The 24,181-nt window shown below is 40.1% G+C and overlaps 1 protein-coding gene across 1 annotated transcript; it reads left to right on the top strand.

Annotated features, from left to right (window-relative positions):
- Window positions 1-72: 72 nt before the first annotated feature.
- mrpl37 (mitochondrial ribosomal protein L37) lies at window positions 73-24,118 on the top strand. The gene is made up of 7 exons (XM_059984614.1): window positions 73-479; window positions 10,230-10,413; window positions 16,666-16,781; window positions 19,959-20,144; window positions 20,682-20,836; window positions 23,329-23,532; window positions 23,804-24,118. Exons 1-7 carry the CDS (start codon window positions 167-169, stop codon window positions 23,879-23,881), a joined length of 1,236 nt encoding a protein of 411 aa, XP_059840597.1. The 5' UTR covers window positions 73-166; the 3' UTR covers window positions 23,882-24,118.
- The last annotated feature ends 63 nt before the right edge of the window (window positions 24,119-24,181 follow it).

The raw sequence follows: 24,181 nt of genomic DNA on the forward strand, positions 1-24,181 counted from the left end.
AACTTTTAATCTGTATGGTTTATTTATATGTCAATCAAACAGCTGGCAAAGTGGTGTCAAAGTTGAAAGTCAAAAATCCCATCATCCCTTTCGAAGCCTCGTTGCTAGAGTAACCGGATGAGGCCTAATCTTTTTTTCTGTTGAAATTGGGGATTAATTTCTTGCGATGTGGAGCAGAGCCTCGCGTATCGGAGTGCCTGGGTTCTTAGAATGTCGGGTCCTCCATGTCACTGCGGGCCGGGCGATTCGCACCCAGAAACTAAAGGAGAAAGGAGAGACAGTGGAAATACCCGGGCTGGAGCCCATCACCTACTGGGACAAGATGCACTTCGAACCGGGCTTGGCTGAACCCAAATATCCCGTCTGGAAACGTGATCGGGAAGATCCCTTCCACCGACAGGGCCCCAAGTACGAGGAGATGCCACTATATAAGGACAAGCCGTGTTACACCTTCCAACAGAGAACCAAATTGCTGGAAGGTAAGTACTGGACTGACGGGGAGAACATAATGTCACAGGTAAAATCTATCATTAAAGTACGTATATGTTACCATATTCTTCCTTGAGATTCATTTTCTTGCAGGCATTTACAGGAAAATAAATACAAAAAGATGTACGGAAAAACAAAGACTGACAGTCATCATGCAAACGAAGACAAATTGCAGAAAACAATACTTGGAGCATGAGTTGTAGAGTTCTTGAAAATGAGTGTAGGTTGGGGAGTCATTTCAGAGTTACGATGAGAGAAGTCATCCACATTAGTTCAGAAGCTTGATGATTGTAGGGTAATAGCTATTCCGGGACCTGGTGGTTTGAGTCTTAAGCTTCCTGTATCTCCTTAACCTCTCGTTTTTGCCATCAGGCAGATGGCAATAACAAGAAAAGAGAATGGCTTGGATGGCGCGGGTCCATGTTGATAGGATGCTACTTTCTTATGGCAGTGCTCCACATCTTCTGGCAGAGTCTAGCAGCCTAGACTATACCTTTTCCCACCCTGTCACTTGTAAAAATGCCATCCTTTTCTCTCAATTCCTTTGTCTCCACTGCATCTGCTCTCAGGTTGAGGCTTTTCATTCCAGAACCGATGAGATGCCCTCCTCCTTCAAAGAAAGGGGCTTTTCTTCCTCCACCATCAATACTGCTCTCGCCAAATCTCTTCCATTCCATTTCATGCAAGTCAGCCCTCATCCCATCCACTCGTCACCCCACCAGGGATAGGGTTCCCCTTGTCCTCACCTACCACCCCACCAGCCTCTGCGCCAGCACATAATTCTCTGTAACTTCCGCCATCTCCACTGGGATCCCACCACCAAGCACATCTTTCCCTTCCCCCCCCCCCCCCCCAACTTACTGTTTTCCACAGGGATCACTCCCTATGTGACTCCCTTATCCATTTGGCCCTCCCCACTGACCTCCCTCCTGGTACTTATCCTTGCAATTAGAACAAAGTGCCACGCCTGCCCCTACACCTCCTCCCTCACTACCATTTAGGGCCCTTCCAAGTGAGGCAATACTTCCCCTGTGAGTCTGTTTCGGTCATCTGCTGTATATCAGATCCCTTGATGGCCACCCATTTCAATTCTACTTCCCTTTCCCATTCTGACATGTCAGTCCATGGCCTCCTCTCCTGCTGTGATGAGGTTGGAGGAGCAATACCTTATTCCGCCTGAGTAGCCTCCAACCTGATGGCATGAACATCAATTTCTCGAACTTCCTGTAATTGCTCCCACCTCCTCACCATTCCCTGTTCCCATTTCCCTCTCTCGCCTTATCTCCTTACTTGCCCATTACCTCCCTCTGGTGCTCATCCCCCTTCCCTTTTTTCCATGGTCTTCTGCCCTCTCCTTTCAAACTCCCCCTTCGCCAGCCCTTTTTCTCTTTCACCAATTGACTTACCAGCTCTTTACTCCTCCCCCTCTCCCAGTTTCGCCTATCACATTCTACGTTGTTCTTCCCTTTCCCCCACATTCTTCATCCGACTTTTCATTTCATTTTTCCAGTCCTGCTGAAGGGTCTTGGCCCAAAACATTCACTGTAATCTTTTCCATAGATGCCACCTGGCCTGCTGAGTTCCTCCAGCTTTTAGTGTTTATTACTGCATTTAAATGTGCTCAATGGTGGGATGGCTTAGTTAGGAACAGAAGGTGGCTATTTGGCTCTTGTTATTGCTCTCTGGTCAATGGCTGATCTTTCACCACTGCCTGATTTTCCTGCATGTGCCCCATATCTCACTCAACTGTTTATTTCCCTCCGTAGATGTTGTTAGACTTGCTGAGTTCCTCCAGTATTTTGTGTGTGTTGCTCAAAATTGCCAGCATCCTCAATCAAATGTCCCATATCCCTCTAATCGCTTCAAACTTTAAAAAAATCTATCAATGCCTGCATGAATATACTCGGCAAATGAGCTTCCACAGTCCTCTTGATGGAGAATTCTAAAGATACCCTTCCCTCTGGTTGTAGAAATTACTTCTCATCTCACTCCTGAATGACTAACTAATTTATTGTGGGACTGTGCCCATATTCTAAACCCCTAACCAAGGAAAACATCAACTCTTTTTTTTCTGTGTGCATTATTATGTATTGCATTGTACTGCTGCTAAGTTGACAACTTGATACATGCTGGTGATGATAAAAGCTGATTTGACTCTATCCACACTGCAGCTTTGTACCTCATTTCTCATTCTGAACTTGGGACACTACAAACCTACTCTGTTCAATGCCTCCCAGTAATCGATCAGTTAAGTTAGACTTCATTTATTGATTACCTTCAGATAGGGATGAAGGGTCTTGGACTGAAATGTCAACTATTTATTCCCCTTCATAGTTGCTGCCTGTCCTGTAGAGTTCTTCCAGCATTTTGTGTGCATTGCTCAAAATTTCCAGGATCTTTAGACTCTCTTGTGTTAGATAGGGAGACCTGGCTTATACACAGTATTCCAGGGGTGATCACACCAGTGCCATGTATAATACTTTTCCTCCTGTGCATAAATTCTCTAGTAATAAAAGCCAAGGTTTATCATCCACCTGTCCATTATCTTTAAATGTTTCTGTGTAGCTGGATACACAGCTGTCTCTGAACCTCAACATCTTTCAGTCTCTTGCCATTTAAAAATGCCCTACTTTTCTGTCATTATTCTTATGTGGATGACTTCACATTTTTCTACTTGTTTGATCTCCATGCTGTCATCAATTCTCTTAACATGTCTGTATCCCCCAGAGCCTTAACATTCCTCTCATAAGCTGCACTGTCTTGTCAGTTTTGTATGATCAGCCAACTTAAATAATAATACAGTTGTTGTTGTCCCATGCCTGTGCACCTTTGATAGACAGGTTGGTCATGAGACCATGTTTCTCGGTGTAGAGTCTCCTCCTCTCATCAAGGCATATGGCATTGACTTACTCAGCACTGGCTGGTTCACCTACCTGGGCAGCACCAAGCAGCAAGATGGTGCAGACTCAGCAAAGCTGGGAATGTCTTTAGATCAATGAGCAACATATGGTGAACAACCACGTACAGTGTCCACACCAAGGTGATGCTGTGCCAGAGCTGTGTTCTGTCCACACTCTTGTATCGGTCAGAATGTTGGTGCATAACAGAGAGCAACCTTGCCAAGCTCTCATCATTCCACACCATGAGCCTCTGTAAGAAGACATAGCCACAATGATCATGAGGAAATATTCGAAATGGGTTGGGCATATGATGAGAAGAGAAGCCAACTAACTCCATTAAGACAGCATTTAATTGGACCCCTGAAGGCTGGGGGAAACACGGAAGACCAAAGGCAACTTGGTACTGTACTGTAGAGGCAGAAATGAGGATCTGAACCATATCTGAGGCCAAGGACAGACAGATGTAGGACCTTCATTCCTGTCCTAAGCACCAGCAGTGAAAGTGCTTTTTCCCATCTAAATCAGTATAGTTTATGAACAAATGGGGCATAAGCTCGATTGCAGTTGCATCTATTAATCACACCCACCCAAGATGACAGACAACTTATTCCTACTATCTGTAAGCGACATTCCATTGATGACATATTTTTGCGTCACCACTATGCTCAAATTGCTTGCATGGTAGCTTATTAATCACACCTACTGGTTCCCCCTTGTCTATTCTGTGAGTTACAATCTCAAAAAGTATGATTCCCTTTCTGAGTATCCTATTGTTATAAGCATAAGGGTAGATACTGGCATTTTCCCCACTGCTGATGTCAGGCAAACTAGTTACTAGTTTACCCATCCCATGATCCTTTCCCTTCTCCAGCTCTGTATCCCTTTTGCCAATCACCTTTCCAGCTCTTAGCTTCACCCCACCCCCTACGGTCTTCTCCTATCATTTCGCACTTGCCCCTCCCCCTCTTACTTTCAAATCTCTTACTACCTTTTCTTTCAGTTAATCCTGATGAAGGGTCTCGGCCTGAAACGTTGACAGTGCTTCTTCCTATAGATGCTGACTGGCCGGCTGCGTTCCACCAGCTTTTTGTGTGCGTTGCTTGAATTTCCAGCATCTGCAGATTTCCTTGTGTTTATTAGTTTACCTTTTTGATCTTCCCTCCTTTCTTAATAAATGGCATTATATATTTTTCTCTTGTATTCATGGGAATGGTACTACAATCTATAGAATCTTAGAATGCATTCACTGCATCCACTATGTTAATGGTTATTCCTTCCAAACTTTGTGATGCAGTACACCCTGTGTTTGATTACACGTGTCTATATATCTGAGGATATTAGCAGTTTTCTGTCCTATTAATTTTCTCCCATACTTTTTGTTTATTATTACTGGTTTCTTTTAGCTCATCATTCATTTTATGTCCTCTATTTCCAGGAGGTTACCCATGTCTTCACTGAAGACACAGTGACAGCTTTTAAAAGATAGTTGAATAGGTACGTGGATAGGAAAGGTTTAGAAAGATATGGGCTTCTAGTGTGGTCAAATGGGACCAACTTGGATTGGCATTGACCAGTTGGGACAATAGGTCTGTTTTTGTGTTTGACTCTAAGATGGATACAATAGTTTTATTAATTTCACTGTCATTTACTTATTCTCATTATAATTTCTTTAGTCTCAGGCTATAGGGGACCCATATTTGTTTTTGCAAATATTTTCATTTTTTACATGCTCATTTACTTCTACAGTTTGTTTTTTTGTTATAACTCTTGTGATGTTGCTTTCATATTCTACTTTTTAAAAATTTCTTGGTGGTCTTGTGCTGAATTTTGACAGTTTCCCAATCCTTAGACTTGCAACTCTTTGTCAGTGTTAGATGCTATAGGACAGTTATGATGAGTTGGTAATATCCTCATCACATCAGAAGTGGAGAGAGTGGCAGTTTCAAGTTCCTAGTTGTCAAGATCTCTGAGGACTAACTTGGTCCCAGCATAATGACGCAGTTATAAAAAAGGCAAGACAGTGACTATACTTAATTGGGAGTTTGAAGAGATTTGGTATGTCAACAAATACACTCAAAAACTTCTATAGATGTACCGTGGAGAGCATTCTGACAGGCTGCATCACTGTTTGTTATGTTGGGGTGGGGGGGGGGTGGGGGGTTGCTACTGCACAGGACCGAAAGAAGCTGAAGAGGATTGTAAATTTAGTCAGCTCCATCTTGTTTACTGGCCAACAAAGTACTCAAGATATCTTCAAGAAGCAGTGTCTCAGAAAGGCAGAGTCCATAATTAAGGACCTCCAGCACCCAGGGCATGCCCTTTTCTCACTGTTACCATCAGGTGGGAGGTACAGAAGCCTGAAGGCACACACTCAGCGATTCAGGAACAGCTTCTTCCCCTCTGCCATCTGATTCTTAAATGGACATTGAACCCATGAACATTACCTCACTTTTTTAATGGATATTATTTCTGTTTTTTGCATTATTTTTAATCTATTCAATATATTTATACTGCAATTGATTTACTTATTATTTTTTCTTCTACATTAAGTATTGCATTGAACTGCTGCTGCACAACACATGCTGGTGATAATAAACCTGATTCTGATTCTAATATGAGCAGGGCAAAGAGAGATGGAATTTAATCCTGAGAAATGAGGTATTACATTTTGGGAGAACTGGTGAGGCTAGGACATCCATACAAATGGTAGAATCATAGGGGCATTGAGGGATAGAGACACTGATGTACAAGTCCAAATGTTCATGAAGGTAGGAGTACAAGGAGGTGAAGCCCAAATGAAGGATCGCAACCTGAAATGTCAAATGTCTATTTCCCTCTACAGATATTCCTGACCCATTGAGTTCCTCCAGCAGATTGATTTTTTTTTTGCTCCAGATAGATAAGATAATTAATGAGGCATACAAGATACTTGCCTTTGTTAGTCTAGCATACAATGTAACACCACTGTGCTTATGGCATGTCAAAATTAAATTTTACTTAGTACTCTATACAATTCTCTTTGCCACACTATGGAAAGAATGTGATTTCACATGTGATACAGAGTTGATCCACCAGGATACTGCTGGGATGGATCATTTCAGTTATGAGTGGAGATGTAATGAACTGGGTTTGTTTTCCTTGGAGGTGAGGAGACTGAGAGGGAGGATATAAAATTAAAAGAGGCATAGCTTTTGAGTTTATTTTTCTTTCAGATACTTGCCCAGTTCCTCCTTGAAGGTTGCAATTAAATCCAGTCCTTGATTCTCAAAATTAACTATTTACTATTTAAAAACAAAAGCTGAATCATTTTTAGTTATTTTCCCAATCATCTTCATTCTCTCTCCCCTAGTTTTTAACCCTTCTGCCTATGAGGACACTTCCTTGCCATCTGTTCTATCTCCAATTTCAAATTAGGTGGCATGTTTGTTAAGGTTACTATGGACAGTGGAATACTTCCCTACTAATATCTCCTGTTACTTTTGCTTAGACCACTCTGTCTAAGTTGAAACAGCCATTACATTTAAGTTGCATTAGGGTAAGCTCACTAACATTGTAGGTGGGGCAGAAGGGAGAAGTAGTGTGTGGGTGCAGAGACTATCAGGAATCAGAATTGGGTTTATTAACACTGGGATATGTTGCAAAATATATTCACGACATTTGCCAGTAGTATTAAACTGATTCTGATTCCTGATGGGCATCCTTAATGACGGAAGCTATCTATGTGAGTCATTGCCTTTTGAAGATGTTCTCAATACTGTGGCGGCTAGTGCCTATGATGAAGCTGGTTGAGTTTGCAATTTTCTGCAACTTCTTCTGATCCTTTGCAGTGGCTCTTCCATTCCAGTGATGCAACCAGTTAGAATATTCTCCATAGTACATCTATAGAAACTTGTGATTCTTTGGTGAAACACCAAGTCTCGTCAACCTTCTAGTGAAATGTAGCTACTATCATTCCTTCTCTGTAATTGCATTAATATGTTCTGCCCAGGATAGGTCTTCAGAGATGTTGACACCCAGGAACTTGAAATTGCTCTCCCTTTCCTCTGCTGATCCCTCAATGAGGACTGGTGTTTGTTCTTCAACTTCCCCTTCCTGAAGTCCATAATCAAATTCTTGGTCGTACTCACATTGAGTGCAAGATTGTTGTTCCAACACCACCCAACCAGTTGATCTATCTCCCTCGTGTATGTCATCTTGTCACTATCTGAAATTTTGCCAACAATAGTTGTTTCATCAGCAAATTTATAAATGGTGTTTGAACTATGTCTAGTTACATAGTCGTGGGTGCAGAGAGTAGAACAGTGGGCTAAGCATCAGTGTTGATCATCAGTGAGGAGGAGATGCTGCATTCAGTCTGCTCTCACCTAGTCTTCCAACGAGGAAGTCAAGGATCCATTTGCAGAAAGAGGTACAGAAGCCTAGGTTTTGGAGCTTGTTGATTAGTGTTGAAGATGGTGTTGGACACTGGGCTGTAATCAGTAAACAGCAGCCTGACAGTTATTACTGTTGTCCGGGTAATTCAGATAGAGAGCCAGTGAGATTGCATCCACTGTAGACCTATTGTGGTGATAGGCAAATTGCAGCAGGTCCAGATCCTTGCTTAGTCAGGAGTTGATTCTGGCCATGACCAACCTCTCAATGCACTTCATCTCAGTAGGTGTGAATGCAACTGGGTGATAGTCATTGGGCACTGGTATGATTGTCGCCCTTTTAAATCAGATATGAACCTCCGACTGAGCAGTAAGAGATTGAAGATGTCTTTGAACATTTCTGCCAGTTGGTTGGCACAGGTTTTCAGTGCCCTACCTGGTACACCAAGACTTGAAGCCTCAAGAGGGTTCATCCTCATGAACGGTGTTCTGACGTTGGCCTGTGAAACGGAGATAACTGGGTCACCTGATGTTGCATGCATTTGCACAGATGTTGATTTGCCACGTAGGAAGTAGTTACTGGCAAACCCATGCATCCAATTCTGTCTCTCTCTTCACTCGGATTTGTTTTTTTAGCTCTAAAATAGCCTTCTGTAGATCATACCTGGACTTCTAGATCACTGATCTTGAATGCAACAGACGCTCAGCAGACTACGAATTTCCTGGTTCATCCAGGGCTTTGGGTTTGGGTATGTCCAGTATGTTCTCGAAGGCACACACTCATCCACATAGGTTTTGATGAAGTTGGTGACAATTATGGTTTATTCATTCAGATCCAAAGATGAATTCCTGAATATTGTCTAGTCTACTGACTCAAAGCAGGCCTTTAAGTGCTCCTCCAACTCCCTTGACCATTTCTTCTTGGTCCTTATCACTGGTGCTGCTGTCTTTACTTTCTGCCTACACGCTGGGAGTAGAAGTTCAGCCAGGTGATTGGACTCTCCAAATTGTGGGTGTGGATTGGAACAGTAAGCATTGTTGATGGTGAAACAGTGGTCTAGCATGCCAGATTTTGAATGTAATATACTAACAGAAATAACCAGTGTCAAAGTAAACTGTCTGGAAGACTACAAAGCATAAAATATTTCATGTAACTACATAAATGTGTAATTACTAATCTTTTATGGAAGGTGCTCATTGTCAATAAGTCATACTTCCTGTTGTAAAATGTATAGTTACTTTATATTAATGCAAATACTACAATACCAGAGATTTTTGTCGATATTTCTCATTGAAATTTGGTGCATCAGCTGTTGTGATTCGGGCCATAGTGACTACATCAGATTAATGGGAATTCTATTATCATAATGGCACAGTATTCTGCTGAATAGCTGGCCATCATTCAAGATCCCTGAACTAGTATCTGTGAATAAAAGAAAATCCTTGTCCACTGGACAGTGCTACAGGGTAATGTCTTTGTGAATGCATTGAAATGTAGTTCATATCTTCAAATGAAAAGAGATTTATGGCAAGAAAGCACACTTAAGCTACTTATAAGTTAAGATTTCAAGTTCTCTGTGTCAATGTTTCCGTGGATCAAAGTAGCCATGCCGCTTGTCTAGCTAGAATCACAGTAAGAACATGTACGTGTACACACACACGTGCAGATACAATGGTAATGTGTGTTGATTGCCTACCATCATTTACTTGAGTAGTAAATGCACTTCATTATTTATTAGCATATTTGTGGTAATATTACTTTTATTTTGTGTTTGAGTTACCTGTACTATTTTGTTCACCTTTGGAGGAATGTCATTTCATTTTGTGATATACATGCATATAGTTAAATGAGAATAAACTTGAGCTTTAAAATAAGGTAAACTAAAAAACAAGATAGCACCTCTGCTCTCTGCTGACCTCTTCTGTAGTCAGATGGAGAAGCACAAACATCAATATTTTACTGCTGGTTAAATTATCTTACTTTTCCTGGACTAAGTTGGATGGTTCAGAATAGTGAATACGTTTATTTAAGTGGAGGAGAATGAAGGTGAAAAGTTAAGTACATGACTTACACCTTGTAATTAAATTAATTAATTTAAATATATTTGAATAGTTTTTTTTAAAAAATTGTGTTCTTGAATGTTTAATATTTAAACTTTCAGGCAACATTAATAAAAATAGACATACTACTAAAAGGTTTTGAATATTTGAGTGCATTAACACCCAAAAAACATTTGAGCTCTGTCAGTTTTGTTGGGTAAACTTGTGGACATGGTTCAGCCAATTGTCAAACTAATTCTGATGATGATGGTTCCAGTTAAAGCTGATTAGATTGGAGCCAGCTAAAATGCCACTTGCAATGTATTAATATCTATATTAATAATTATTATAGTGGTGATCTTGCTGTTCTATCTCAGTAGTATAACTTTTAAAAATGTTTTTATGTATTATGATATATTTATGCTTTTAGGTGTTAAACAAACTCTTTGGCTGACCAAGTCTAAATTGATAGATGGCCTTCCCAAACAGATAGTAAGCATAGCTGAAGATCCTGCATATCGCATTGAAGATCAGGATGAGCGTGTTCAGGCTGCTATCAGTCATGCTCGATTCTGGAGTGCTCCTGAAATCCGTCCCAAAAGAGATCGGTTTTGGTAAGCAGATATACTGATGTGAAAATTAGAGTTTACTTTATTGGTATAATTCTTGGGGGGAAAAATTGCATAGTAAGTTAGAAAATGGATGTCATCTAAAGTGGGTAAAATACTAGGATATTTTCCTCTGGAAAAGAGAGACAGTAGTATTAGAAAGATTAGCCTGCTGAGTTACTCAAAGCATATTAACTAAATGTTATATGGAAATTTGGATTTTTGTTAAACCATATAGATTGAAATACAGAAAAAAGGCAGCTAATGAAATACCCTTTAATGAATCCTTGACCTAGTGCAATTTTTTTGTTTTATTTGACTTTTTTGCATTTAACCCATAATCAGACTCTAACTGTAATCGTGAACTGTACTATAGTAATATCAGCCTATTCAGAGATTAATAGTATTTTATCTTTCAAGCAATCACACCTACAGTTGATTTGATGTTTAAACATGTTAATTCTGTTTTGGTGGTTCCTTATGTTTTGACCTGCCATAGCCAGAAGAGAAACATAGGGCATATTATGATGCCTGTTTTTTTCTATCTTGCTGCTCAGGGGGATTTGGACTAGTTTTGTATTGTTATTGTGCTGCTGAACTATCCTCTTTGAACTTTAATACCAACATCTCAATTTTACAACCACTGCTATTCAAACCACATTGTTTTTCATGGTAGCATAGTAGTTAGTGTAAAGGTATTATAGCACCTGTGACCCAGGTACAATTCTGCCACTGTCTATAAGAAGCTTGTGCATTCTCCACGTGACTCCACGGGTTTCCTCCTTGTACTCTGATTTGAAAGACATTTTGGTTAGTGGGTTGATCGCTCACGTGAGCGCAATTAGGCAGCACAAGATTATTGGCCCAGAAGGGCCTGTTATTGTACTGCATCTCTAAATAAATAATTTTTGATTTTGGTAGGTATGATATCTTTCATTGTGCTTTTAAGGCATTTCCATGTGGCAATACCATAGCCTTTGTTGTTGACAAAGGATCTCTTTGAATATACAAAATGCTGGGGTCATTCTATAACCAACGAAGGGTAGTCAAACTTCCCACAAATAAATGGGTCATTTTTCATAACCTTAGTGATTATTTAAAACAGCTCTAGGCTAAATCTTTTGTATTGATATTTCATGGTTTTCTGTCAAAATTAATTTTGTAGTTTCTAACTCAATGGCAATTAAGAAGTTGTAGCAGTGAATTGATATTCATTTTTGTGGTTATCAGTGTATCTAATTATGGTTTTGTAGAAGCTTTTACTTTTTATAGATTTAATATATTTAAGTACCATGAGTTGAAAATATTGGAAGGCCCATTAAAGGGTGACTAAAAATTATATCTGGCAAACAGCCAGATATATTTCCTTTGAGGTTCTTTTTTAGTAACATCTTTTTGTCAAAGCTTTTGGGTACTAATTCTGATATCTCTTCCTTTGGCTTAGTGTTTGATTTTGTCTGACTGCTAAGTGTTTTGGAATGGTTTCTTATGTTTAAATAAAATATGCAACATTTAAATGAATTTGCCTTAATTCTCTTTCTTTCATTCTATTTTCAAAATGTGTGTGTACTTTTTGTCAACAAGCATCATTCTACTTTATCAATATTTTGATAACTTTTATATCAACACTGGACAAATGTTTTTAATGACAATTTTATATGTAATCTCTAAATTTCTCAGGTGTCTTTTAGCTTCCACTATAATCTGGAGATAATCATGCACCTCATTGTTGCCAGTATTTTGATTTCTCTCGAACATTTGCCCTTTGTAATTTAAGGTTTTCATATTCAATTTCCTATAGAGAAAATAACAAAGTACAATAATTATTCTCAACCAAAAGCCTGTGCTGCCATTGGATAGGGTCCAGGGGAGGTTCATGAGAATTATCCTGGGAATAAAAGGGTTAATATGTGAGGAGTATGTGATTGTTCTGGATTTGTACTCATTAGTGTTTAGAAGAATGAGTGGGGGTTGGGGAGAATCTGATTGAAACCTATTGAATATCAAAAGGCCTAGATAGAGTGGATATGGAGAAAATGCTTCCTGTAGTGGGGGAGTCTAGGATCCAGAGGGCATAGCCTCAGAATATAAGGATGTCCATTTAGAAGAAAGGAGGAGGGATTTCTTTAGCCAGAGGGTGTTGAATCTGTGAAATTCTATGCCACAGGGGGCTTTGGAGCCAAGAACTTGGCTTACTTAAAGCGGTGGTTGATAGATTCGTGACTAGTAAGGATGTCAAGGGTTTTGGGGAAAACGCAAGAGAATGAGGTTGAGAGGGATAATAAATCAGCCATGATGGAATGGTAGAGCAGATTCAATAATTTTGCTCCTATCTGTGTTTTATTTTCTGATGGTCTAACCAACTCTCTAACTCGAATCACTTTTTCCCCATTCTGTCACTCCCTGAAGAATAGTGCCTTAATTTTCCTCTAGCTCATTCTTGCTCACGTTACTTTTCTGGTTCTACAGCCCTTGCATCTCTTTTACTTTGATTGTTTCTTCTGCTGCTCTTCCTGCCATAAATTGGCTGCCATGAGTAATGTAGTTTCCTACACAAATTAAAATGGCAACTGCAACAAAGTACTGTAGGTCTAGTACAAGATCAGGCTACATGTACCAATAGAACAGGGATATATTACAGAATATTTCAAAGTGTGCTGTAAGTGTGATAATGTAGCAAGTAGGACAGCCAATTTGCATAAAACAAGCTTTTTCAACTGGTGCTGATATAATGACCAACAATTCATCATTAGTGATGCTGTCTGAATGATTATCATTATCCAGAAACTAGAACTTACCTGATGTCTGTTTTTGAAATGGATGTGGTATTCCTAAGGGAAGATGTACCTTGGCTGAATGCACTCCATAAAAAGAAGGCACTCCATTTCCTGTGTTGTACTGGACTTCAATCCATAACCTTTTCAAATTAAATCTTAAGGAATTAAACTATTTGAAAGAGTTTGAAAACCAAATGAAATAAACTTGCTACCATGCAACCTAGTTGGAACTAGATCAGTTTGGCCCCAAATTAGCACGTGATGTTACATAATATGTAAAATTTTCATGTTGGTAGAATTGGGAATGTTGGGATTACCAGCTTTTATAATTCCACTAACGTATTGGCTACACACAGAATAGAGTGCAGATTAGGGTAGAAGGACAAGGGCATGATACTATGTGTTCTGAGTTGGTGAGGAAGGACAGGCAGGGGCGAAACATAATTGTAGCCAGTTAGAGGGGTTGAAATGTATCTATTTCAATCCTAGGAGTATTAGGAATAAAGGGAATGAACTTAGAGCATGAATTAGTATGTGGAACTATGATGTTGTGGCCATTATTGAAACTTGGCTGGAGGAAGGGCAGGATTGGCTGATGCAGGTACCGGGGTTTGGGTGTTTTAAAGGGAATAGGATGGGAGGTAGAAGTTGGGGGGGAGTAGCATTACTGGTCAGGGATAGTATCACGGCTATAGAAAGGGAGGATGCTGCAGAGGGAGTGTCCACTGAGTCGGTGTGGGTGGAAGTCAGAAATAGGAAGGGATCAATCACTGTGCTGGGAGTAGTCTATAGGTCCCCAAGTAGCCCTCGGGACCCCGAGGAGCAGATAAGCAGGCAGATTTTAAAATGATGCAGAAAGTACAGGGTTATAGTTATGAGTGAGTTCAACTTGCCTCATATTGACTGGCACCTCCCGACCACAAAGGGGATAGATGGGGCTGAATTTGTCAGGTGTGTTCAAGGATTCCTGACACAGTATGTGGACCAGCTGATGAGAGGAGAGGCCATACTGGATCTAGTTCTGGGTAATAACTTCTTGGTTGGGGAGCATTTTGGTGACAGTGACCACAACTCCCTTAGCTTCAGCATAGCTATGGAAAAGGATAAAAATAGACAAAATGGGAAGGTGCTTAACTGGGGAAGGGCTAACTATAAAGGGATGAGGCAGGAACTAGCGAGAGTAAATTGGAGACAGATGTTCAAGGGTGAAAGCGCTGAAGTAATGTGAAGGAAGTTTAGGGACCACTTGTACTGGGTTCAGGATAGGTTTGTCCCACTGAGACAAGGAAAAAGTGGTAGGAAAAGGGAACCGTGGCTGACGAAATATGTCAGGCAATTCGTCAAGAGGAAGAAGGAAGCATTTGTTAGATATAAGAAGCAGGAAGCAGGAGGGGCTTGTGAGAAATATAGGGTTTTCAGGAAGGAGCTTAAGAAAGGAGAGCTTGAAGGGGGCATGAGAAGGCCTTGGCACGTAGGATTAAGGAGAACCCCAAGGTGTTCTATGCGTTTGTGAAGAACAGAAGGATGACAGGAATGAAGGTGGGGCCACTAAAGGATAAAGAAGGCAACATATTCCTGGAGGCTGGGGAGGTCCTAAATGAATACTTTGCTTCAGTATTCACAAGTGAAAAGGACCTTGATCAAGGTGAGGTCGAAATAGAACAGGCCTGTGTGCTTGACAGTGTGGAGATTAAGGAAGAAGTAGTGTTGGATATTCTTAAAAACATCAAAATTGATGTCCCCAGGGCCAGAGGTGATATACCCCAGGTTGCTGTGGGAAGTGAGAAGAGATTGCTGGAGCAGTAGCTATGATCTTTGAATCCTCTTTGGCTGCAGGGGAGGTGCTGGAGGATTGGAGAATGGCCAATGTAATTCCCTTGTTTAAAAAAGGTAATAGGGAGAATCCTGGGAACTATAGACCGGTGAGTCTTATGTCGGTGGTCTGCAAACTATTGGAAAGGATTCTTAAAGATAGGATCTACGAGCATTTGGAGAAATACAATCTACTCATGGATAGTCAACATGGCTTTGTGAAGGGAAGGTCATGCCTCACGAGTCTAACTGAGTTTTTTGAAGAGATAACAATAGAAGATGATGAGGGTAGGGCAGTAGATGTGGTCTACATGGATTTTAGCAAGGCATTTAACAAGGTCCCCCATGAGAGACTCATCCAGAAAGTCATGAGGCATGGGATCAGTGGAACCTTGGCTGTTTGGATTAAAAAATAGGCTTACAGGAAGAAAGCAGAGGGTAGTAGTGGAATGAAAGTATTCTGCCTGGAGGTTGGTGACTCATGGAGTGCCGCAAGGATCTGTCCTGGGACCCCTGCTCTTTGTGATTTTTATAAATGACCTGGATGAAGAGGTGGAAGGATGGGTGAGTAACTTTGTGGATGACACAAAGATTGGAGGGGTTATGGATGGAGCTGTAGGTTGTCGAAGGTTACAAGAGGATATAGACAGGATGCAGAGATGGGCAGAAAAGGGGCAGGTGGTGTTCAATCCGGATAAGTGTGAGGTGACACATTTTGGAAGGACTAACCAGAAGACTTGAGTACAGGATTAATGGTCAGTTACTTAAGAGTGTGGATGAACAGAGGGACCTTGGGGTTCAAATCCATACATCCCTTAAGGTCACTGCACAGGTTGATAGGATAGTTAAGAAGGCCTATGGGATGCTAGGCTACATTAATAGGGGGATTGAGTTCAAGGGTAGAGAGGTCATGTTGCAACTCTACAAATCTCTGGTGAGACCGCACTTAGAGTATTGTGTTCAGTTCTGGTCACCTCATTATAGGAAGGATGTGGAAGCTTTGGAGAGGGTGCAGAGGAGATTTACCAGGATGTTGCCTGGATTGAAAAGCAAGTCTTATGAGGCAAGGTTGGCAGAGCTGGGACTTTTCTCTTTGGAGTGTAGAAGAATGAGAGGGGACTTGATAGAGGTCTACAAGATTATAAGAGTCCATTAGATAGGGTGGATAGCCAGAACCTGTTTCCCAGGGCACAAATAGCAAACACCAGAGGGCATATGTACAAACTTGAGGGAGGGAAGTTTAGGGGAGACATCAGGGGCAAGTTTTTTTTTTACACAGAAGGTTGTGGGTGCCTGGAATGATTTGCCAGGGATGGTGATGGAGGCTAAAACATTAGGGGTATTTAATAGCCTCTTAGACAGGCACATGGATGAAAGGAAAAAATAGAGGGTTACAGGGTAGTGTGGGTTGAGTACTTTTTTTAAGGAATATATGGGTCGGCATAACATCGAGGGCTGAAGGGCCTGTACTGTGCTGTAGTATTCTAGTGTTCTAGACCAGATAGGATTGACAGGTTTACTTTCTTAAAAAGCAAATATTATTGAACCTAGTTGGGTTTCATGCTTTTGACTTGTATACTGCATCCTGGAAGTGATGGTGTGTGACAAAATGGCATGAATGAGAAGTAACATTCTTCTTAACTCTTCTGATGTTTTTTCCTTTTTTTAGCCCTGTACTGATGCAGAACCTCCTACACTTGTGCAGGATCCAGCAGCCTCGATTTCCCACACTTGGAAACAGGATGTTGGCTGAAAATTACCGTATATCAGTAACATGGGAGAGAGGTTAGTCAGTAGGAACTTCTATTTAAGTTGTAATTGCTGGAACAGGAAGGGAAAGAGCAATCTTTTTCTAAGTGCATTCTCACTGACTACAAATGCAACGTCCTTCTGCATCCCTTCTTAAAATTGTTTTTGTCTGTTCAAGAAACTGAAAATACATAAATGTGGAATCTTAAATGCACAGATTAAGATTAACTTGCGCCTGGACTCTGCTTTTGTAAAACTTTCTAACTTAATCCAACACATCAGTATTTTACTTATAATCTTGAAAAGTTGTTCCTCTATGTGTAAGTTTTACTCCCATAATTCAGCCTGTCCAGGGCTTAGATGCATTTAAGGCAGAGGTTGATAAGGTTCTTGAATAGTCAGGGTGTGAAAGGTTATGGGGAGAAGGCAGGAGAATGGAGTTGAGAGAGAAATGTATCAACCATAATGAAATGGGGGAGCAGACTTGACTGGCTTGATTCTGCTCCCATGTCTTATAGTCTTTGGAGCTAGGATAGTTTTTCTAGACTATTATCCACTCAACACACTTTCAATCCACATTTTGTAGATGTTACAAAGTATGATAAATTTCCAAAGAATTAAGTTTGTAGGGAGGGCAGGAACTGAGGTCCTGGTGATTCAGGAGGACAGGATCTGGAGCCCCAGCGGTTATCAAGGGATGATAGGAACTGGGCCCCTAGTGAGTCAGAAGGGTGTGCGGCAAAGATCACTTGGTAAGCCAGATGCCAAGACATTAATATTTCTAAATATTGGAGTTTTAGTATGTATAATTATCTTTAATGTTTGAATAGATTTGAGTCAAACACTTTCTGATGGTGTGCTCCCGATTTTAACTACCCTTTTGAGTGAAACAAATTCTTCCTATTTACCCTCTGATTCTATTGCCCACTATTTAAAATGTGAGACATTTGTTATCAATTTATTGCCAGAAGAGTTTTTAATCCCCTCCTGTTTAATTTGAAACCAACTCACTGACGTAAGCGCAATTTTCTTCAATCATTTCATCATTGTCAAAATGATCCATGGACTTATTCTGGTACAGATCCTTTCATACATTCTTCAGAATCTTGTATTATCACTTCTAAAGTCTGATCTCAGGATGGCAAATAATTTTCTAACTGTAGCTTTGCCAGTAGTTAAGTACACAACAACACAATGAACGTGAGCAAAGAGGTCATATAGTCCTTTGAATATCTTTCATGGCTGTTCTGAAATTTGTTCTCAATCTCTGACTCTCCTATCCCTGAATTCCAAAGCTATATTTTAGATATGAAGGCAGGAGAATGACATTGCGAGGGATAAGTAATCAGCCATGGTGGAGCAGACTCACTGGGCTGAATGACCTGGTCTTCTATTGCAGCTTTGACTACACTTTCTGATTTAGGCACCATGTTGCTCTTGGGTAGAACAATTCCAACCCTACAGTAGAAATTGCATCTTGTTTTGTTTATTGTAGCCAACCCCTCAATCTGAGACCTGTTCCACAATACTCTTGTATACTTCAATGCAATTACTCCAAGCAATGGCAGTAACTACAAGAAAATTATAACAAATTGATTTTCTTAAAATTAATGTTCTGAAGCTTTTATGCTCAGTGTACTCTTTTACTTTGTAGTAAAACTATTGAAATTAAGAAAATTTGTAGCGTGCTTTAAATTTATTCATTGCATTGCACATAAATACTTAATTTGTGGGGTGGGGACTCGGCAAACGATTTCTGTGCTAGTTTCTTGATTATCATTGAGTTAAGGTTTCAGAAAATATGCAAGAGGGTCATAGAAGCAGCCAGCCAATATTACTAATATAACTAATCCAATATTACTTTGATTTTGGTGGGTTCTGGGTCCTATTAGTAAGGCCTGCACTTATTAGCAGCCCTAATTACTCGAGAACACTATAATGTGCTATTGTGAACTGTTGCAGTTTTTCTGGTGAAGGTACTTTTTAATTGCTCTTGGAGATGCAGTTTAAGAATTTAGGTCTAGTGATAATGATAGTGTACAGTTGGAGAGGATCCTCTATGTTCCCACATTAAAGATGTCCTGGTCCTTGGTGGTAAAGTTTGTGGAATTAGGGGGTGAGGTAGAACAGCCGTGGTGAATAATGGCAGTGTGATTTATAAATAGTATGCACTGCAGCCGCTGTACTCCAGTGGCAGAGCAAAGGAATATTTAAGGTAATGAACAATCAAGCATCCATCCTAGTAATGTCAAATTTCTTGAATATTGTTAAGAGTTGCACTTGTTGAAACAAATGAAAAGCACTCTTCACTTGATGGGGAATCTTTGATGAGGAATCTTTGATGAATTGGTTCACACCAGGAGCCAATAATGAACACGTACAAAAGCTGGATGAACTCAGCAGGTCGGGCAGCATCTGTTGAAATGAGCAGTCAACGGATGCTGCCTGACCTGCTGAGTTCATCTTGCTTTTGTACGTGTTGATTTGACCACAGCATCTGCAGTGTACTTTGTGTTTAGAAGCCAATAATGTGTTCTTGTTAATAAAATATTTAAGTGGTTGGTCTAAATGAGCTTCTGGTTAGTGGTATCCAAAACGTTGATTATAGTAGCAGCTTCAGTACTGGTAATGCTATTGAATATTAAGGGTAGATGATTAAACTCTCTCTTACTGGAAATAGTTGAAGTCTGACATCTGCTACTTACTAGCTTGTACCTGAATATTGTGTTGGGCATGCATGGTTTACTTCATTTGCTCTGGAGTTGCAAATAGAATTGAAGTATGCTTATTGTATCAAAAAGTTAAATATAGTTTTCTGGTAGTTTAGTGACAAATGTGGAGTTGAATCTTCTATTCCAGTAAAATATAGGTTTGAACTTGCATCTGTGATCTATTAATTGATATTGATCACTGTACAGATATGGATGAATAAATAAGAGACTCCTGCCATTCTGCAACTCCTGAAACTTCAAAAGTTGCTGAATGACAGTTGAGATGCTATGTATATTTTTCATTCATGGTTTAAATTTTGTAAAAATTTGCAAAATTTGTGTTAACCTGGTGTACTGCTGGAAGTAAAATGTACTTGCAGTCAAATAGTACAGCAGTCTCAGAAGGACATGAAGAACCAAACAATATCGAGCCATGAACTTGATCAAGGTTACTGTCATTCATTAAGTTCATTGATTGATGAATATTTTATTCTCTTTGCAGAGTCTGACCTATATAGGATTTGTGGTTTGAATGGAATGCTCGTGAGTAGTAAGCAACCTTTACCAGCCATAGCAGGAGAAAAAGAGATATTAAGCACAGAAAACCACCCCCTTCCAACATTCTATCCTATTTCACCTAATATTGACCTGCAGCAAACACACGTCTATGAAGTACATAATGACACAGGTGAGTTTTTTTTAAATAAACTCTTTAGTACAGGTACTACAGTGTTACTGACAAGACTCAGTTTCTTAACCATAATTTGCCAGTACACTACTGGAAATAAAACAAATACTTCAACAGGGCAGGTGAACATGTAGTGAGAGAAACAATATTTCAGAAATGGTGAAAGTTGGAGATTTAAAAATGTTGCACAGAAAGTGAAATGAGGGCTGATGTTATGTATGTTATATTCTTGTTCAAAAAACAGTGTAGGAGTAAATCCAGTTTGCAGTTAAGGAGTCTTAACTACCGCTAGAGAGATAAGCCAGATGAATGCATGGCTGGTGGGGCGGGGGATGGTTCTGTACTGAGACAAGAATGGATTGATTTGAGAAAGTCACCATGGACTTGTTGGAAGTAAATTGTGACAAATAACTTGGCAGAATCTTTGTTTGAATAATGTATCAGAAAACACATCTATTTTAAACGCTAATACTGGCTGGCATTTCTCTTTGTTACCCTCAACTTCCACTGTTTGAGCTCCTGCTTGCTTTTTCATAGGTTTCCAGGATGGATACCCTTTTCCTCATGCACATACCCTGTATATTACGGATCCCTCTGTTAATGCAACACTGTTGAAACCAGAGCCATTGAGGGCCAAGATGATTATGTTCACTTTTGCCAGTGCCCTTGTAAGGGCCAAGATCTTGTATGGGGTAAGTGTCTATCTCTCTAATACTATTATTACAACATGGCATTGTAGGAATTCCATTTCTGTTTAATCCCTGACTTGTCATAAAACACAAAGCACTGAGTTAAATCCAAATCCCACTGGGCTAAAAGGGCACTGGGAAAATTAGATGATGCCAGGAAGATGCAGATTTATAGAGGTACTGTAGATTAAATGCAAGGAGTGCTACCACTAAAAAGATGAGCAAGATGGATACATGGCTAAAGAGCTGGGGCAGGGATAAGGGAGGACAATACAGCAGTATCTAGACAGAGTATTCTTGAGGGATCATCTTCCAAGACTGTTTTGGTACAACTTAGAAACAAGGGGAAGGTCACCTTGGTAGGGCTTTATTTTAGATGCCTCAATAAGTGAGTGGGAACTTGATAAAGTTATACATTGCTGTGAGAATAAGAGTAGTGCTAGTTGCAGATTTCAGTTTTCCCAGCATCGACTGCAATGGCCAGAGTGCAAAAGTCCAGGATGGATTGGTGCATCCAAGACTGTTTCTGCATAATATAGACAACATTCTCTCTGAAGTAGCTGTTTCAGAGACAGTGACCACAAGCTTTGGATAGGTGTAGAAGCGGATGGTATGGAGAAGTATTTAATTGGGGTGGGAGAATTATGATGCTATTAGCAGTAACTTTGTAACAAATGTGTTCAGGGAAAGGCACAATGAAATAGAGGTTGCATGGGGTTCTGGATAGATTGTCCCATTGCGGCAGGGAAAGGATGGTAGGGTGAAGGAACCACAGTTGACGAGATGTGGAACATCTAGTGGAGAGGAAGAAGCATTTTTGCTTTCTGAAGGCAGATTTATACTTCCGTGTAGTAGCCTATGCCGAAACTTTCGTAAGTGGTCTGCGCCTTTGTGAACATTTATACCTGTGCGTTGATGTGTCTGCATTGCTCTGCAATTCGCCGCCAAAACACTAGTTGGTGGTGGGGTTTCTATGCCTCTGTAGAGTTTCTTCGTGTACTTCAAACAATGGTGACTAAGCACATCATGTTGGAGTTGGAGCTAATAAATATTGAACAATGGTTACTTTTATTGAAATTACTGTAACGCAGAAAAGAGAGAAAATGGAGGAGATGGTATGTACGCCCATTGAACAGATTGAGGTAGGAGGGTGAATTTTCTCTGCTTGTCCAGCCACTGCGAGAAATGGATGAGGAAATGCATTTCAAATATTCTCCAATGTCGGCAGGTAGATTTGAGGAGTTGGTTCATCGTCTTTAACCATTTATTTCACATCCGTGCCTATAGACATGAGGAAATGCGATGCTACCAAGCAGACCAATCACAGTTGTTGCTGTCTGCATCGCCGCAACAAGCAGTTACATTTTTGGAGAGGTGCGTGTCAGGCTCTGGCATAGGGTACAGTGTAGGTTACACGACTACGCCGTATCTACAGCATTCATTTGACGCAGAAGTATGAATCAGACTTAAGCATTGGGGATCAGACAGGGCTCTACAGAGTTACAAGGTAACCAGGAAGGCCACAGTTCCTTGAAAGTGGCTACAGAGGTTGTTCAGGTGATAAACGAAGGATATAGCATACTTGCCATTTATTAGTCAAAGAAATAAGTTGAGGAGTTAGAATGTTACATTGCAGCTTTATAAAACTCTAGTTAGGTCATGTGGAGTATTGCATTCAGGATGTTGAGGCTATGAAGAGGGGCAGAAAAGATTTGAAGAATGCTGCCTGGATTAGACAGCATATCCTGAGGAGAGATTAGATAAATGTGTGGTTGCTTTTTGTGGAGCAGTGGAGGCTGAGGGGAGATTTGATAGAGGGTTTATAAGATTGAGGGGACTAGATAGGCACCCACACAAAACGCTGGAGGAACTGAGCAAGCCAGGTAGCATCCATGGAAAAGAGTAGAGTTGATGTTTTGGGCCAAATCCTTTATCAGGACTTGGGGGGGTGGGGTTTACTTTCTCCAGTCCTGATGAAGGGTCTCAGCCCGAAACGTCAACGGTACTCTTTTCCATAGATGCTGTCTGGCCTGCTGCATTCCTCCGGCATTTAGTGCATGTTGCTCAGATTTCCAGGATCTGCAGATTTTCTCTTGTTTGTGGATAGATGCCCAGCATCTTTCTTCCCCAGATTTGAAATGTCTAATACCACAGAGCACATTTTTAAGGTGCGAGGTGGTAGGCTCATAGATGATGTATTAACCAAGTTTTTTTTAAAACAGAATGGATGTCTGGAATAGGCAAATACAAAGGAAGCGTTCAAGAGTTTCTTAGGTAGGAGAGTGACCATGGAAAGGTGTCGTCATTGTGTAGATTGAAGGGATAAAATTAGTTGGGTATTTGATTACTAAATGTAATTATTTCTGCACAACTTTGGGGATGAAGTGCCTGTTCCTGTGCAGTACTGTTCTATGTAATTAAATGTTCTAGAATCTTCTCCCCATTTTAAGCTGCAATATGGGATAGAATTATAGCTATTATTTTCATTCTCATAGGAACAACCAAAGGTGTTAGACAATCCCATCACAGTACAATGCATTGCCACGAATGGAAGGCTGTTCCAGTTTCTAGTTTTCCAATTAAATACCACAAATCTACAATCAAATGATGGGATAAAAAATCTCATTTGGTTGGATCAAGACCAGCTCCTGTATGAGTATGCAAAGTGCCTCCCAATACTGAAAAAGAAAATGATCCAGGTAAGTACAATTAGAACCAATACAAAAAAAACTTCACAGTGCCATAACGGTAATGGCAGTTTTGTAGCAGTGATTTTCAGTCCTGCATCTTGCCGAACTTAAATGTGCAACTTAACAGCAGTTTGATCAGTTTTAAAATGCCTAGGGACAAGTTGTCTAAATTTTTAAGATGAATCCCACACTTAATTTATTTGGAAACACTGGCAGTATACAAAGTATGTTTTTAAATGTAAATTAAATCTGTATTCAGAATTTGGTTTCTTCTTCCCAGGTTCCTGCTGGACTGGCTGGATATTGTCCTGAGACATTCAGCAAGTTTCTTGCATTGTACTTGCATGGGGCTGTATAGAATTATAAATAAATTTATATTAAGAACTATTTGTATGAAGTGTCTTGGAAACAAAAGATTCTTGAGTGGAAACTAGAGGAAATACTGGCCATAAATGAAAGTACTATGACTGTGGATGTATACAAAAATCAGTATTGCCAAGAATTTCAATTGGAATTAAGAGTATCATGTTGAAAAGAATTAAGATGGAATTAATTGTGAATGCCATTTTTATTTTTATTAAATGTTTAAAATGCTCATGTTTCAATGCCTAGTTTAAACTTGACACTGAAATAATTCACTAATGTATTTCATTGCTCA

Source organism: Hypanus sabinus, chromosome 11, assembly GCF_030144855.1.
Source record: "Hypanus sabinus isolate sHypSab1 chromosome 11, sHypSab1.hap1, whole genome shotgun sequence".
In the NCBI taxonomy this organism is placed as follows: Eukaryota; Metazoa; Chordata; class Chondrichthyes; order Myliobatiformes; family Dasyatidae; genus Hypanus; species Hypanus sabinus.

Excerpts from the sequence above, each read along its gene's own strand:
- mrpl37 (XM_059984614.1), top strand. The coding sequence starts at position 167 with ATGTGGAGCAGAGCCTCGCGTATCGGAGTGCCTGGGTTCTTAGAATGT. Across the intron at positions 480-10,229 it reads GAGAACCAAATTGCTGGAAG|GTGTTAAACAAACTCTTTGG; the intron begins GTAAGTACTGGA and ends TTATGCTTTTAG. Across the intron at positions 20,837-23,328 it reads GGGCCAAGATCTTGTATGGG|GAACAACCAAAGGTGTTAGA; the intron begins GTAAGTGTCTAT and ends TCATTCTCATAG.